This window comes from Corythoichthys intestinalis, chromosome 7, assembly GCF_030265065.1.
Source record: "Corythoichthys intestinalis isolate RoL2023-P3 chromosome 7, ASM3026506v1, whole genome shotgun sequence".
Classification (NCBI taxonomy): Eukaryota; Metazoa; Chordata; class Actinopteri; order Syngnathiformes; family Syngnathidae; genus Corythoichthys; species Corythoichthys intestinalis.
The window spans coordinates 40,485,942-40,498,966 of NC_080401.1; the positions used below are offsets into that span (position 1 = coordinate 40,485,942).

At 38.4% G+C, this 13,025-nt stretch overlaps 1 protein-coding gene across 1 annotated transcript in view; it reads left to right on the plus strand.

The window, feature by feature from the left end:
* The window catches only part of fgf22 (fibroblast growth factor 22), a 101,733-nt gene that overhangs the window by 85,828 nt on the left and 2,880 nt on the right, over positions 1-13,025 (plus strand). The window contains exon 2 of the mRNA XM_057840231.1: positions 10,262-10,365. Coding sequence (XP_057696214.1) covers positions 10,262-10,365 — 104 coding nt within the window. The remainder of the gene's footprint in view (positions 1-10,261; positions 10,366-13,025) is intronic.

Below are 13,025 nucleotides of genomic sequence, written 5' to 3' on the forward strand. Positions count from 1 at the left end.
ACATGCTCGAAATACGACGATTTGAGACAGCGCTACAGTTTCTTTGTTTTCCCGCAAGACGGACGCACGGCGGATTTTCTTGTACGAGAAATCAACATGGGTTCCAACAATGTTAGTGCAGTTGGTGAAAAAAGGGAAAAGGTGAAGCTTACAATTGACACGAAGATTCAAATGATAGAAAAATATGAGCGTGGTGTGCGCGTCCGTGAACTGGCTCGGCAATACGGCCGTCGAATGTCTACGATCTCGACGGTCCTCCTCCGACCTTCGTTCTACAGTCTTTATAAGTTAAGGCGATAATTATTATGATTGTAACATCGCCAATAAATTGCCAGCTTCGTCATGTTTTATTTCAGAACTTGTGCAACACAACATGCCTACTGTCCGCCGCAGCTACATTAAAATCAAAAGTAAATAGCCCTCTCTCACTCTGTACGTCAGCCACGCGGTGCGTTCAGGTACACCACGCAAAACACATTTGCCACATTAGAACCCGATTCATAACATTATTACAGGTATTATTATTACGGTATTATTATTATTACTAGTATTATTATTCCTATTTTTATTCATTGATTTATTTGTTTTGCTCTGAGTATTTGCTTCGTTCATTTATATGTTCTGCTCTGAGTATTTGCGATTTACAATAGTACCAGCAGTATTTATTAAGGATTTAGTGTAGGTTTTTGGGCTGCGGAATGAATTAATGGAATTATAATGTATTCTCATGGGAAAATCCTGCTCAACAAATGACCATTTCAACTTACAATGTCCTGGAATTAATTAACTTCTAATGTAGAGGTACAACTGTAAATGTACATAGCTCATCGTGAAATGTCATAGTAAAATGCCGAAAAGGTCAAAGTAACTTTGTTGGAATCAAATTGGAAAATGGCCAACGGGAAATTTCTCAATACTCAACAAAACAGTGTATGCCCACATATTTGCCATTGACAAAATCACCCACTCGAATTTTTTAAAAATTTTCAATCTGCCCCCTGTCACCTGTGGAAAAAGCTACCTATTTGTACAATGGCTAGGTGTCTAACCTGGCTGTTTATGACACAGGTGCGAGATGTCTTTTTGTCATGGCCACATTATAGTTATTTTAGTTGGAGGGCCATCGTAACTGCAAATCCAAATGTATTAATGCCTTAAATACACAGCAAATTGAGTAACACCTGGTTATGAAATCACAAGTAGGAAAGCATTTTGTTAAAAATAAAACATGTTGAAAATTCTTTTTTTTTTTTTTTAAATGATAACAGTGTGCAATTTAGTCTCTTTGGCGAGACACATGAGCATGATGCCCCTCCTTGAGTTTGACACCTGTGATATGATGTCAACCAGAAGTTAGCATCAACATTGCAATGTTTGTCAAGTAGACTTACAATCTACAAGGATGGCTGAGTGTGCTTAGCATGCAGCCCGCGTCTCTCGCCACATCCATGGCGCCTTGTTGAGTAGATTGACAACTAGCCAGGCTCATTTTCTTTTAGCGGCATGCTGGATAATTCTGAGAAGCTCTGGAGCTTGGAGAAGGCTAACAAGTTCACTGGAGGATAGGCTACATCAAGTTTACGATAGTAACAGCCTGCATTTGAGGTCTGTAGCAGACCAGCACATGCTAACGGAATTCATGAGCTTTTTCGACGTCCTATTGTGTTTCTGTCCTGCTATTTTTGAAAGTGGCGCTGCATTACTGACTTGTTTATATTTTGAAAGAAGGTTTGGTTAATCATCTACAGTATAGGTTTTATAGTGATGATGCCCTAGTGTTGTTGAGCAGACAAACAGTGGTTAAAGAGATTTTTAAGCATTTGAAAATATATTTAAGCATTTTGCAAGTAGTTTGTGGTATACATTGGTATGAAAAAGTATCTGAACCTTTTGGAATTTTTCACATTTCTGCATAAAATCCCCATCTGATCTGATATTTGTCAAAATCACACTGATGTAAAAACAGTGTCTGCTTTAACTAAAACCACCCAAACATTTACAGGTTTTCATATTTAATGAGGGTAATATGGAAACAATGACAGAAGGGAGAAAAATAAGTAAGTGAACCATCACATTTAATATTTTGTGGCCCCGCCTATGGCAGCAATAACTTTAACCAGACGCTTCCTGTAGCTGCCGATCAGTCTGGCACATCGATCAGGATTAATCTTGGCCCATTCTTCTATACAAAACTGCTGTAGTTCAGTTAGATTCCTGGGGTGTTTGGCATGAATCGCTGTGTTTAGGTCATGCCACAGCATCTCAATGGGGTTAAAGTCTGGACTTTGACTTGGCCACTTCAAAACGTGTATTTTGTTCTTCTGAAACCAGTCTGAAGTTGATTTACTTCTGTGTTTTGGATCATTGTCTTGTTGCAGCATCCATTCTCTTTTTGGCTTCAACTGTCTGACAGACAGCCTCAGGTTTTTCAGCAAAACATCCTGATAAACTTTTGAATTCATTTTTCCATTATTGATTGCAAGTTGTCTAGGCCCTGAGGCAGGTAAACAGCCCCAAATCATGATGATCCCTCCACCATGCTTCACGGTGGGGATGAGGTATTGATGAGCTGTTCCATTTTTCCTCCACAAATGACGTTGTGTGTTACTCCCAAACAATTCAACTTTGGTTTCATCAGTCCACAAAATATTTTTCCACAACTTTTGTTGAGTGTCCAAGTGCCTTTTTGCAAACATTAAACAGGCAACATTATTATTATTTTTTTGTTCCTCATCATTGGCTTCCTCCGTAGTATTCCCATAAACACTATTCTTGGCCATAGTTGATGTGTGCACAGAGATATTGGATTGGGCCAGTCATTTTTAAAAAGTCTTTAGCGGACACTCTAGGGTTCTTTTTTGACCTCTCTGAGTATTCTGCGCTGAACTCTTGGCTTCATCTTTGGTGGACGGCCACTCCTTGGGAGAGAAACAACAGTGCCAAACTCTCTTCATTTGTAGACAACTTCTCTGTCGCTTGATGAACATCCAGACTTTTTGAGATGGTTTTGTATCCTCTCTTAGCTTTATACAAATCGACAATCCTTGATCACAGGTCTTTAGACAGCTCTTTTGACCGAGTCACGATGCACATCAAACAACGCTTCTTATCAAGACAATTCTTACCAGGTGTGTATTTTATAGTGGTCAGGGCAGCGCTAAACCACTCATCAGTGATTGGGCACACACCTGACTTTAATTGTTTGGTAAATATTGGTTTCAAATGCACTATAAGTCTCCTTAGGCAGAGAGTTCACTTACTTATTTTTCCCCCTTCTGTCATTGTTGGCATGCTATCTTCATTAAAATATCAAAACCTATAAATGTTTGGGTGGTTGTAGTTAAAGCAGACACTGTTTTTACATCTGTGTGATTTTGACATAGATCAGATCACATTTGATGGCGATTTTATGCAGAAATGTGAGAAATTGTTCAAATATGTCCAAAATGTTCAGATACTTTGTCAAACCACTGTACGTATAGTCTTACATCGCTACATTAAGTATATTGATTGGCTAGTTATATATACTAGTATATGGTGTAAAACACAGACAAGACTGAAAAAGCAGTTTCTGCTCTTGCACTCTTTAAAATAAGCTGCTGTATTTTAAGCCAAAACAACTGTTGTGTTTGATAGAACAATATGTATATATGCTGCCATAGCAGATTCATGGCGCATTAAGCCCCCAAACTATTTTTAATTTGTCCGTTTTACCCCGGAAACTCCCATTTACAGATGTCGCACAACCGCTTTTCATTCAACCCCGCCATAAAACGAAGGTAATTAATTATATTTATTATTCAAAATGTCTGTTATTTTTAGCTTAGAATCATTAATTGATGTCTAATATTTCATTAAAAAAATATAACGACTTTAAAAAATTATTCACTCGCAGATTTTAACTTTTAAACAAATTACCTCACAATGAAAAAAATGGTGTCTGTAAATAAAGTCAAGGATATCTACCTCATAACTATCGCTTAATTGTCTTTTTTTTTTTTTTGGTTACCGTCGTATTTTCTCCGATATGTTAGATGATAATCGATCCAAAAAAAAAAAGAAAAAAAAAAAACTTTTAAAAGGGTAAATATATGAAAAAGAAAATCTCGACCACTCTTTGATGTCTGCATCGCGACCCTTGTTATATTACCATATTTGATCCATAAAATTTAAAAAAAAATCCAGCTGTGGCCATTCACAACTGTGGCTTGACACTCAGTGATACATGCTACATAAAGTTTTTGGATCGAAACAAGGTAAGTACGCGATAATATCTCGTCACAGTCATGGCGTCTTTAATTCTGCTCTTTCATGCTCTCACCTCCAGATAGGGTTTTGCTGTTTAATTTTTTTTCTTTTTTAAAATGCCCTCCTGTTCAAAAATTTTCTTCCCCCAGAAAAATTAGATTTTAAGCTTTCCAATGATGCATCACACATGCATACCGGACAGTTTTGAAAATTGGTCAAATTGGGGGTCTCAGAGCGGAACTTCAAGTCACCTGAGTGTTTTCCGCCATATACATATATACATAATCATTATAGTATCTGTTATATACTTTATGAATACATAAATTTATGCGCTGAAAATTAAAATACAAACAGAAATACACTTTGGTATGGCCCCCAATAACAGTATAAAATTCATATATGATTACAATTTTATTTATTTCTTAAATTTCATCATATTAACTCCTTGCTAGCCTATGAGAATGATAGGTATCCAGTTGTTTTTACTGAGAAGACTGACAGTGAACGCTCACTGTGCCATTGACGGTCAATTCCTTAGAGCTATTATTTTCTGAAGTGACTTCCAAAAATATTGAACTTATTCATGATAATTCATGACATATTAATTATACGAGAATCACTTCTTTTTTTTTTTTGGGCCATTTATTTGTGCTTAAATCTTTCAACGCAAATGAGGAAATGGGATGGCTTCTAAGTGACAACTTGCTTCTTACACTCCTACTGTGTCAGGACATCCAAGCAGCAATTACTGCTGGCAGCACTTTCAGGCACCAGTGGTTTTCATTGGCCTGGACTAATCCTCTATAAATCCTTGCAGTGCTCCTATCGCCAGCCGGGCCCTGGCTAATTGCTTACGAGTCGCTCGCACGCTCCAGGTGCCACCAGAGCACACCCGGTGTTTGTAAACACAACTCATAAAGAAAAAAATGAAAAGAAACGAGGAGTCCTGCCATCAAAGTGTTAAGTGAGAGGATCAGAGGCAGTGGAGGAATGATGGGGGTGCAGCTGGATGCCTACCTGGATGGACTAATGGGGCATTCCCTGGTCTCATGCAGCTGGAGCTAGCAGAGACCAAAGACACTCAACAGGAACTCAATGTGTTTGTTTACTTCGTCTTTTTTGCTTTTGGCTCTTTGTACTTTGTGGCGTCTGCAAGATGATCTCACCCGGCAGACATTACGTGCTAAAAACAGGAAGGTTGAACATTCACCGTGATGGGAAAAGCAGATTCTTTTCTATTAATATTACTTTACACTTCTAACATTCTTTTCAAGGTTCATGGTACTAAAATACAGACGTTCTAATCATTATAAAAAGAATATTATAGCTGTTTAATCCTGAAACATTACCATTTTACTCTTGTAAAATGATCACTCACCTGTAATATTTGCACTTTTTCTATTTAATAAAGTGGCTTCAGATTTAGGTCAATGTCATGCCATTTAACAACAACTTTCAGTTCTTTAGTTAGAACTCGAAAACTACACTGTCATTTCCATCAACTGTCTAGCAAAATCAGGGAAAAAATATAATTGTCTTAAAAATTATGTATTATTTTTTTGTAGTTATTTTGTACACTGTGTTCCAAGTAAAGGCTCAATCATACCATATCCTTCATGGCTCCAGTCCGCCAGCAAACGGCAGCCAGATCAATGATATGAAGCCAACATTTCTATTTCATCCCTGCTGAACGCCAGAGGCAGTGCTGTAAGCACAAAATGATCCCTTCACACATGTGCAGTGATCATTTCGGATTAATACAACTGTAGTAACCAACGTAACATTTGAATTAATGAGCGTGTTCACACAGGCTGCGTTCGCTTTGCATCTCCGTTGCGATGCCGGTGCATTTGGAAGCTTTCCGTGTAACTTCTCTTTTTGCAAGCACAGTGCAAAAATTCAATGCGGCACCAGGAGTAGTGGAACTTCTATATGGATCTGTCTATGGAGTAAAATAACAGCTTGATTTTCAAAATAAAATTAAACCAATAAGTTGAACTGTTCAAGTCATAATGGGCCCGGGGTTTAACTCAGGTCTTTTACATTCACAGTCAGTCAATAGGATGATGAAAACTGATTCAGGATGTCCCAAACCATACAATTATTTTGTACTACACACATAATTTTTATATGAATTATAAGACTAACGTAAGAAAAGAGAGTCACTGTAGCTGAAGCACTGGGAGTGGATGGTATGTACAGTGTATCACAAAAGTGAGTACACCCCTTGAATTTCTGCGGATATTTAAGTATATCTTTTCATGGGACATTAACTAAATAACACTTTGACACAATGATAAGTAGTGTGTGTGCAGCTTATGTAATCGAGTTAATTTATATTCCCCTCAAAATATAGCCATTAATATCTAAACCCCTGGCAACAAAAGTACACCGCTTAGAAAAAACATACATCCCTAAATGTCCAAGTTGAGTATTGCTTGTCATTTTCCCTCCAAAATGTCATGTGACTCGTTACAGGAGTGCTGTCAGTAGGGTTGTTCCGATCATGTTTTTTTGCTCCCGATCCGATCCCGATCGTTTTAGCTTGAGTATCTGCCGATCCCGATATTTCCCGATCCGATTGCTTTTTTTTGCTCCCGATTCAATTCCAATCATTCCCGATAATTTTTCCCGATCATATACATTTTGGCAATGCATTACGAAAAAAATGAATAAAACTCGGACGAATATATAGACCCTACCCACCGACGTCACAAAATCACGTGCTCGCTGTATGGTTCCGCCCCCTTGTCCGTCATTTTGTGTCTGTATTATCAATGGTCTCAATTGATCGAGCAATTTATATTGCATTTCATGGAAGACCCGGTGCTTTCGGATGCCGTAAACTCACTTGATGCGTTGCATAAAAGGCGTTATGTGGAAAAGCTTCAGTTTATCCATTCGCCAGATCCATATTTGATGCCTAAATCGATGTTTTTCGACCCGCTGTCTCCGCCGTATTTGCCTGACATCTGCTAGCTACCCTGATATGTACAACTATCTTGTCCACACAAAATCAGCCTATTCTCACGAAAGTTTGAAAAACTTAAGAGCTTGGAGGCTTATAAATACTTCGTTGCTGGTTGGGTGAAACAGGTCCTCGTCCACGAAAATTCGGCAGGAATCCATCTTGTGCTTGGAAAGGTGAGTTACGAAATTTTCAATTCAAAATCTTTTGTTATTGCTAACATCCACTGTCAAGTCTAATGTATTTCATGCCGTTTGTCAATGGAGTTAGGGCTTTTAATGTTTATATGGTTTAGCGATAGCACTCTCACTACATACATAGGTGTATGTTGTCGGCGATTAGCCTAGCAATGATCTTAATTGTGGTTGTCAGCCCAAAACCCTCTAAATATATATTAAATGCATCTTACCAGATATAAAATGACTACTACATAATCTGTGGTAATCGTTTGGAGCCCAGTTTTCTCGTCGAATTGCAGCAGCCCATCTCGCTCTCTTCTCTCCGGGTCTCTCGGAATCCGGTAGAACTTCAAGTCTCTCCGTCTTCTCTGTCTATCCTCTCTGTTATTGCAACCGACCGCCACACACGCCTTCACCATTTTGATTATTAATGTTAACGAGCAGAAAAACACGTCGTAAATAGGAGGAATGTACGTAGCCGTAACAGGTAAACATGATGTGTTGACGGACAAATGGGCGGCACCAGTCAGGAGGAAGGAGTTGTGACGTCATGTGGGTAGGGTCTATACATTCTTTCTGTGAGAGGGATCCACGGATAGAAAGACTTTGTAGATTGTGACTAAATATTGCCATCTAGTGTATTTGTTGAGCTTGCAGTAAATGATACTGTGGCCATGCCCAAATGCATGATGGGAAGTGGAACCATGACTGTGCGTAGTGCTACCAATTGATATATCTTCTCTGCGTTGGGAAATAACATAAGATGTTAAGAAAAAGATCAATTACTACCTTGCTTCCTCACATTGCTTCTCATGATATTTCTAATCGTAGGGAGAGGGATTGTAAGGCTTTAGCCAATTAAAAAAAAGGCTCCAAAGGCTGCCAAAATTCACTCTACTCATTTTACACTGTCTTTTATCTCTCTATATAGGTAAAACGGCGCCATTACAGATTGAGCGCGACAATACGTGAGTGGGTCGTGCAGCGCATGCATTAATTGCGTTAAATATTTTAATGTGATACATTTAAAAAAAAATTAATTACCACCGTTATTGGGATAAATCTGATAACCCTACCTTAAGCCTAAACTAAAGACTCTGGATGAGTGTAACATATTATGTCTGTAACGTTAAATACAATTAGAAAACGATTTAATTAAAAAATATATATACATTAAAAAAAAAGGCATGGCCGATATTTTTTTTGCCGATTCCGATACTTTGAAAATGACGTGATCGGACCCAATCGATCGGGATGCCAATTGATCGGGACATCTCTAGCTGTCAGCATTGCTGCAGAGATTGAAGAGGTGGTGGGTCAGCCTGTTCATGGCTGTCACCCCAGGAGGAAGACCCTTCTGAAGACGGTACACAAGAAAGCCCGCCCGTCTCATCAGACCATAGGACATGGTTCCAGTAACCCATGTTTTGTTGACATGTCTTCAACAAACTGTTTGCGGGCTTTCTTGTGTACAGTCTTCAGAAGAAGCTTCCTCCTGGGGTGACAGTCATGCACACCATTTTGATGTCTGAGCACTAACAGGCTGACCCCCCACCTCTTCAATCTCTGCAGCAATGCTGACAGCACTCGTATTTGCCCGATTATAAGACGGTGTTTTTTTGCATTGAAATAAGACTGAAAAAGAGGGGGTCGTCTTATATTTGCGGTCTAGACGTTATATCCATTCACGACACTAGATGACGCCAGATATCATTGAAGCGATGTTCTGTCATGACAAATCTCAGCTACTCTCAAGTTTAACCAGTTTGCATTATTTTATTGCAATGTTTTTTCTTATTCAGATTTGTTTCAAGACTACAGTTACACTTCACTTTGATGGTTAATGCAGTTCTTGCAATTTTGTTGTTTTATCACAATAGATTGGTTTATTTACATTTCAAAAACCAGAAGCCCTTCATTTACGAATGTGATTGCACTTTAGTTTACATATTTAAATGTTCAGACATTAAGATGAACATGCTTTTTCTCTCAAATATATTGTTATAATCATTTGTTTCGGATGTACTGTAATTATTTTCTGTATGACTAATTTGGTGTTCAAAAAGTCTTTTTTTCCTCAAACTTGAGTCTCAGAGCTCACATTCACGATGCCTTCATTTTTGAGCAGTTTCTTCAATTGTTTTCTTCAATGGTGGGGCGTTTGTCAAATGGCGCGTGCAACATTTTCTCACAGATCATTTCACGGTAATTGACTGTTAAGTAAGACAATTTAATCTTTTTGTCTTTTTTTTTCTTTGGAGTGTGACAGCTTGAATTCCACTTAAGTAGCTCTTGTGTGCAAATAAATCTGGGAAAAATGTCATCAAAAGAATTAGATCCTATTCAGAATAATGCCTCAAGACCATGCTCTCAATGTCAGTCAGTGATCATGGGGATGCATCTTAATTTTTTGTAACATTTTTCTTCTTTATTTTAGTTTACACACAGACAAAAACCAGATAGAGTGTGAGCCACATGGGACTCGTTTGCAAATCCGTGCCCAGAGGAAACAATTAGCCTGCAAACTCGCTCATTCTTGGCATGAGCAGGAGCGCTCTCGAGGCTTTTTTTTTTTTTTTTTGGGGGGGGGGGGGGGGGTGTAAACAACTGTGGCCATCGTCGGGATGCGGTGTCCCACCTGCTGTCACAAGGCTTTTAACAGCCTCCCCCTAAAGAATCGCCCCCGTTTCGCAATATGATCTAATTCAACAAGTGTTGTAGAAAAGCTTTGTCTCTATGTGTGCGTTCTCTTGTACTGGCCACAGAGCATCTGGCATCCCATTGATTGAACAGCTTTTGATGAGGATCACAAAAAGAGAAAAAAAACCTAACTGCGACTCTTGTTCTCTTTTTTTTTATTTTTCAGGTCTGATGGAAATCCGATCTGTCAGTGTGGGAGTAGTCGCCATCAAGTCTGTCAGCACTGGGCTGTACTTAGCTATGTCCAAGAAAGGCACGCTCTTCGGATCGGTGCGTATATAACCTGCCAACCTTTGGAAAACGAGCTAAATCACTGGAGACATGCGAGATTCGCCTGAAATGGGGCCAGGGTGTCAATGAATCTTTGAAAAGTCTCTTTTTTAAATAAAGGCCTTAATTATGCTTAAAAATGACACTTAATCCTAAACCTGCCATTCAAAAGATCATTATACACACAGTAAGCAACATTAATATAAACATTTTTGGCACGTAACTATCATTTTCTCTAGTGGCAATGCAACTTCTGTCCATATGGGGTTTACTTGAAGTACACCAACACTACCGTCCACCTTGACTTTTTTGCAATGTACATTACCTGTATTAAATTAACCCATATGTTACTTTTTAATCTTTCACTCACATGTGCTAGTTATCACAGTAGCTAAGTTGATAGCCTAGACTTTACTATGTAGTGAAAGTGCAGCTCGTGCTACTGAGTGAGAGCCAGACAGGTCTTAAATCTGATCAAAGTAGACTTAAAAAAGGTCTTTAGTTTTATTATTCAAAATAACGGCCTTAAATCCTTAAAAATGAAACTCAAGCCTTAAATCCATCATTCAAAGGTCTTTAAAAGGCCACTGACTTTTAAACCATGTTGTTAATTTTTGGGGGGCTAAGCATTTCTGAAGAATTCAACAAATTTCTAATTAGTCACTCACTGCCTGACGTCCATCGCCCTCAATGGCAGCCATTGAGTTCATTACTCATTTGAACCTGGGAATCTTACACAAGCCCCAAACTGAGAAAGTAAAACAGTACAAAATCTTTTAATGAATTAAACAAGCATCGATTGCAATTACCCTTACACCTTTTTATGCTACTTAACAAGCTAGTTAAATAAACATTAGTTGAGTAGATTCAGCCAAGACCGGTCTCAATTTAAAACTCATGTCTTATATTTTATTATAAGACATGATGAACTCAGATCCTTAAAAATGAAAGTTAAGCCTTAAATCCAAAATTCAAAGGTCTTTAAAAGGCTGCAGACTCAATAAAGAAAATTGCTCGGTTTTTTTTTGGGCAAGCTTTTCTAAAGCACTAGACAATTTGTCAGTCTGAACTCATTTCATTGCACTGTGGCAAGGGGGTGGGGGGGCATCAATTTATATGGCGGAAAACACTCAGGTGACTTGAAGTTCCGCTCTGAAACCCCTAATTTGGCCAAATCTCAGAATTGTTCTATATGCATGTGTGATACATCATTAAAAAGCTTAATTTTCTGAGGGAAGAAAAAATTTGAACAGGAGGGCATTTAAAAAAAAAAAAAGAATAAAAATGAAACCCCTAAACCCTAACTCGAGGTGAGAGCATGAGAGAGCATAATTAAAGACACCATGATTTTAACGAGATTTTATCGCATAATTACTTTGTTTCGATCCAAAAACTCCATGTAACATGTCTCACAAAGTGTCAAGACACAGCTGTGAATGGCCACAGCCAGACTTTTGGGGGATTTTATGGGTGAAACACAGTAGTATAACAAGGGTCGCAATGCAGAAATCGCAGACATCAAGTAGTGGTCGAGATTTTCTTTAAATATTTACCCCTTTAAATGTTTTATTTTTTTCAATTTTTCTTTGTTCTGATCGATTATCCTCTAAAATATCAGGGAAACTGCAACAGTAACAAAAAAAAAAACAGTTAAGCGATAGTTATGAGGTGGATATCTGTGACCTATTTACAGTTTTTTTCATTGTGACTTAAATTTGTTTGATATTTTAAAATATGCGAGTGAATTGTTTTTATAAAGTTTTTTTTTCTTTTCTTTTTTTTTAAACCAAATATTAGACATCAATTGATGATTCTAAGTCGAGCTAAGCTTTCAAATAATATAATTAATTCTTTTTATGGCTGGGTTGAAACAAAATCGGTTGCGTGGTGTCTGTAAACGGGGGTCTCCAGGGTAAAACGGGCAAATCAAAAATAGTTTAGGGGCTTACTTGGTTACTTACTTGGGTTGGGGCTGAAGTTGACCCCAGGCCAGTCATAGGTGTCCGGCAAGAAGGAGTCGTAGTTTGTGTTCCACACTGTTGCATGCACAAAAGCATTCTTGCAAAAGCATTAGGGGCTTAATGCGCCATGAAATTGCTATGGCAGCATATTGTTCTATCAAACACAGCAGTTCTTAAAATACAGCAATTTATTTTAAAGAGGGGTGCAAGAGCAGAAACTGCTTTTTTTCCTCGTCTGTGTTTTCCACCCTATACAATTGGACAGTGCAACTGGCTTCTATTCGATTAATGTGGAAGTTACTTTATTAAACGGGCTTGTGTGTTACAGCACCTACTTGTCCTTCAAGGTTTAGCAAAGGAGAAAGTCTTGAATTTGATCCCAGAGGTCTTCAAAATGTCTTCAATGTGTCTTGGCTGAACCTTCAGTTCCCCTGTTAACTTCACCATGAGCTCATAGTATTCCTGTCCATCATGGTTGTAACACCTGGGCTATACTATATACCAGCTTGTTTTCCTGTCAAAATACAGAGCAGACACAAGAAAGCCAAGCAGTGACAAAGAGCCACCTGGCTCCTTTAAAAGTCTTTGCATGCCATCCCTTTTTAATGTATTCCCGCCTCTTTGTTTAAGATCAGAGCTGAGGTGTGCGGTGCGCCTCCAACGAAAACGAGGCACGCAATCAGTCAGCGACCGAGTGAT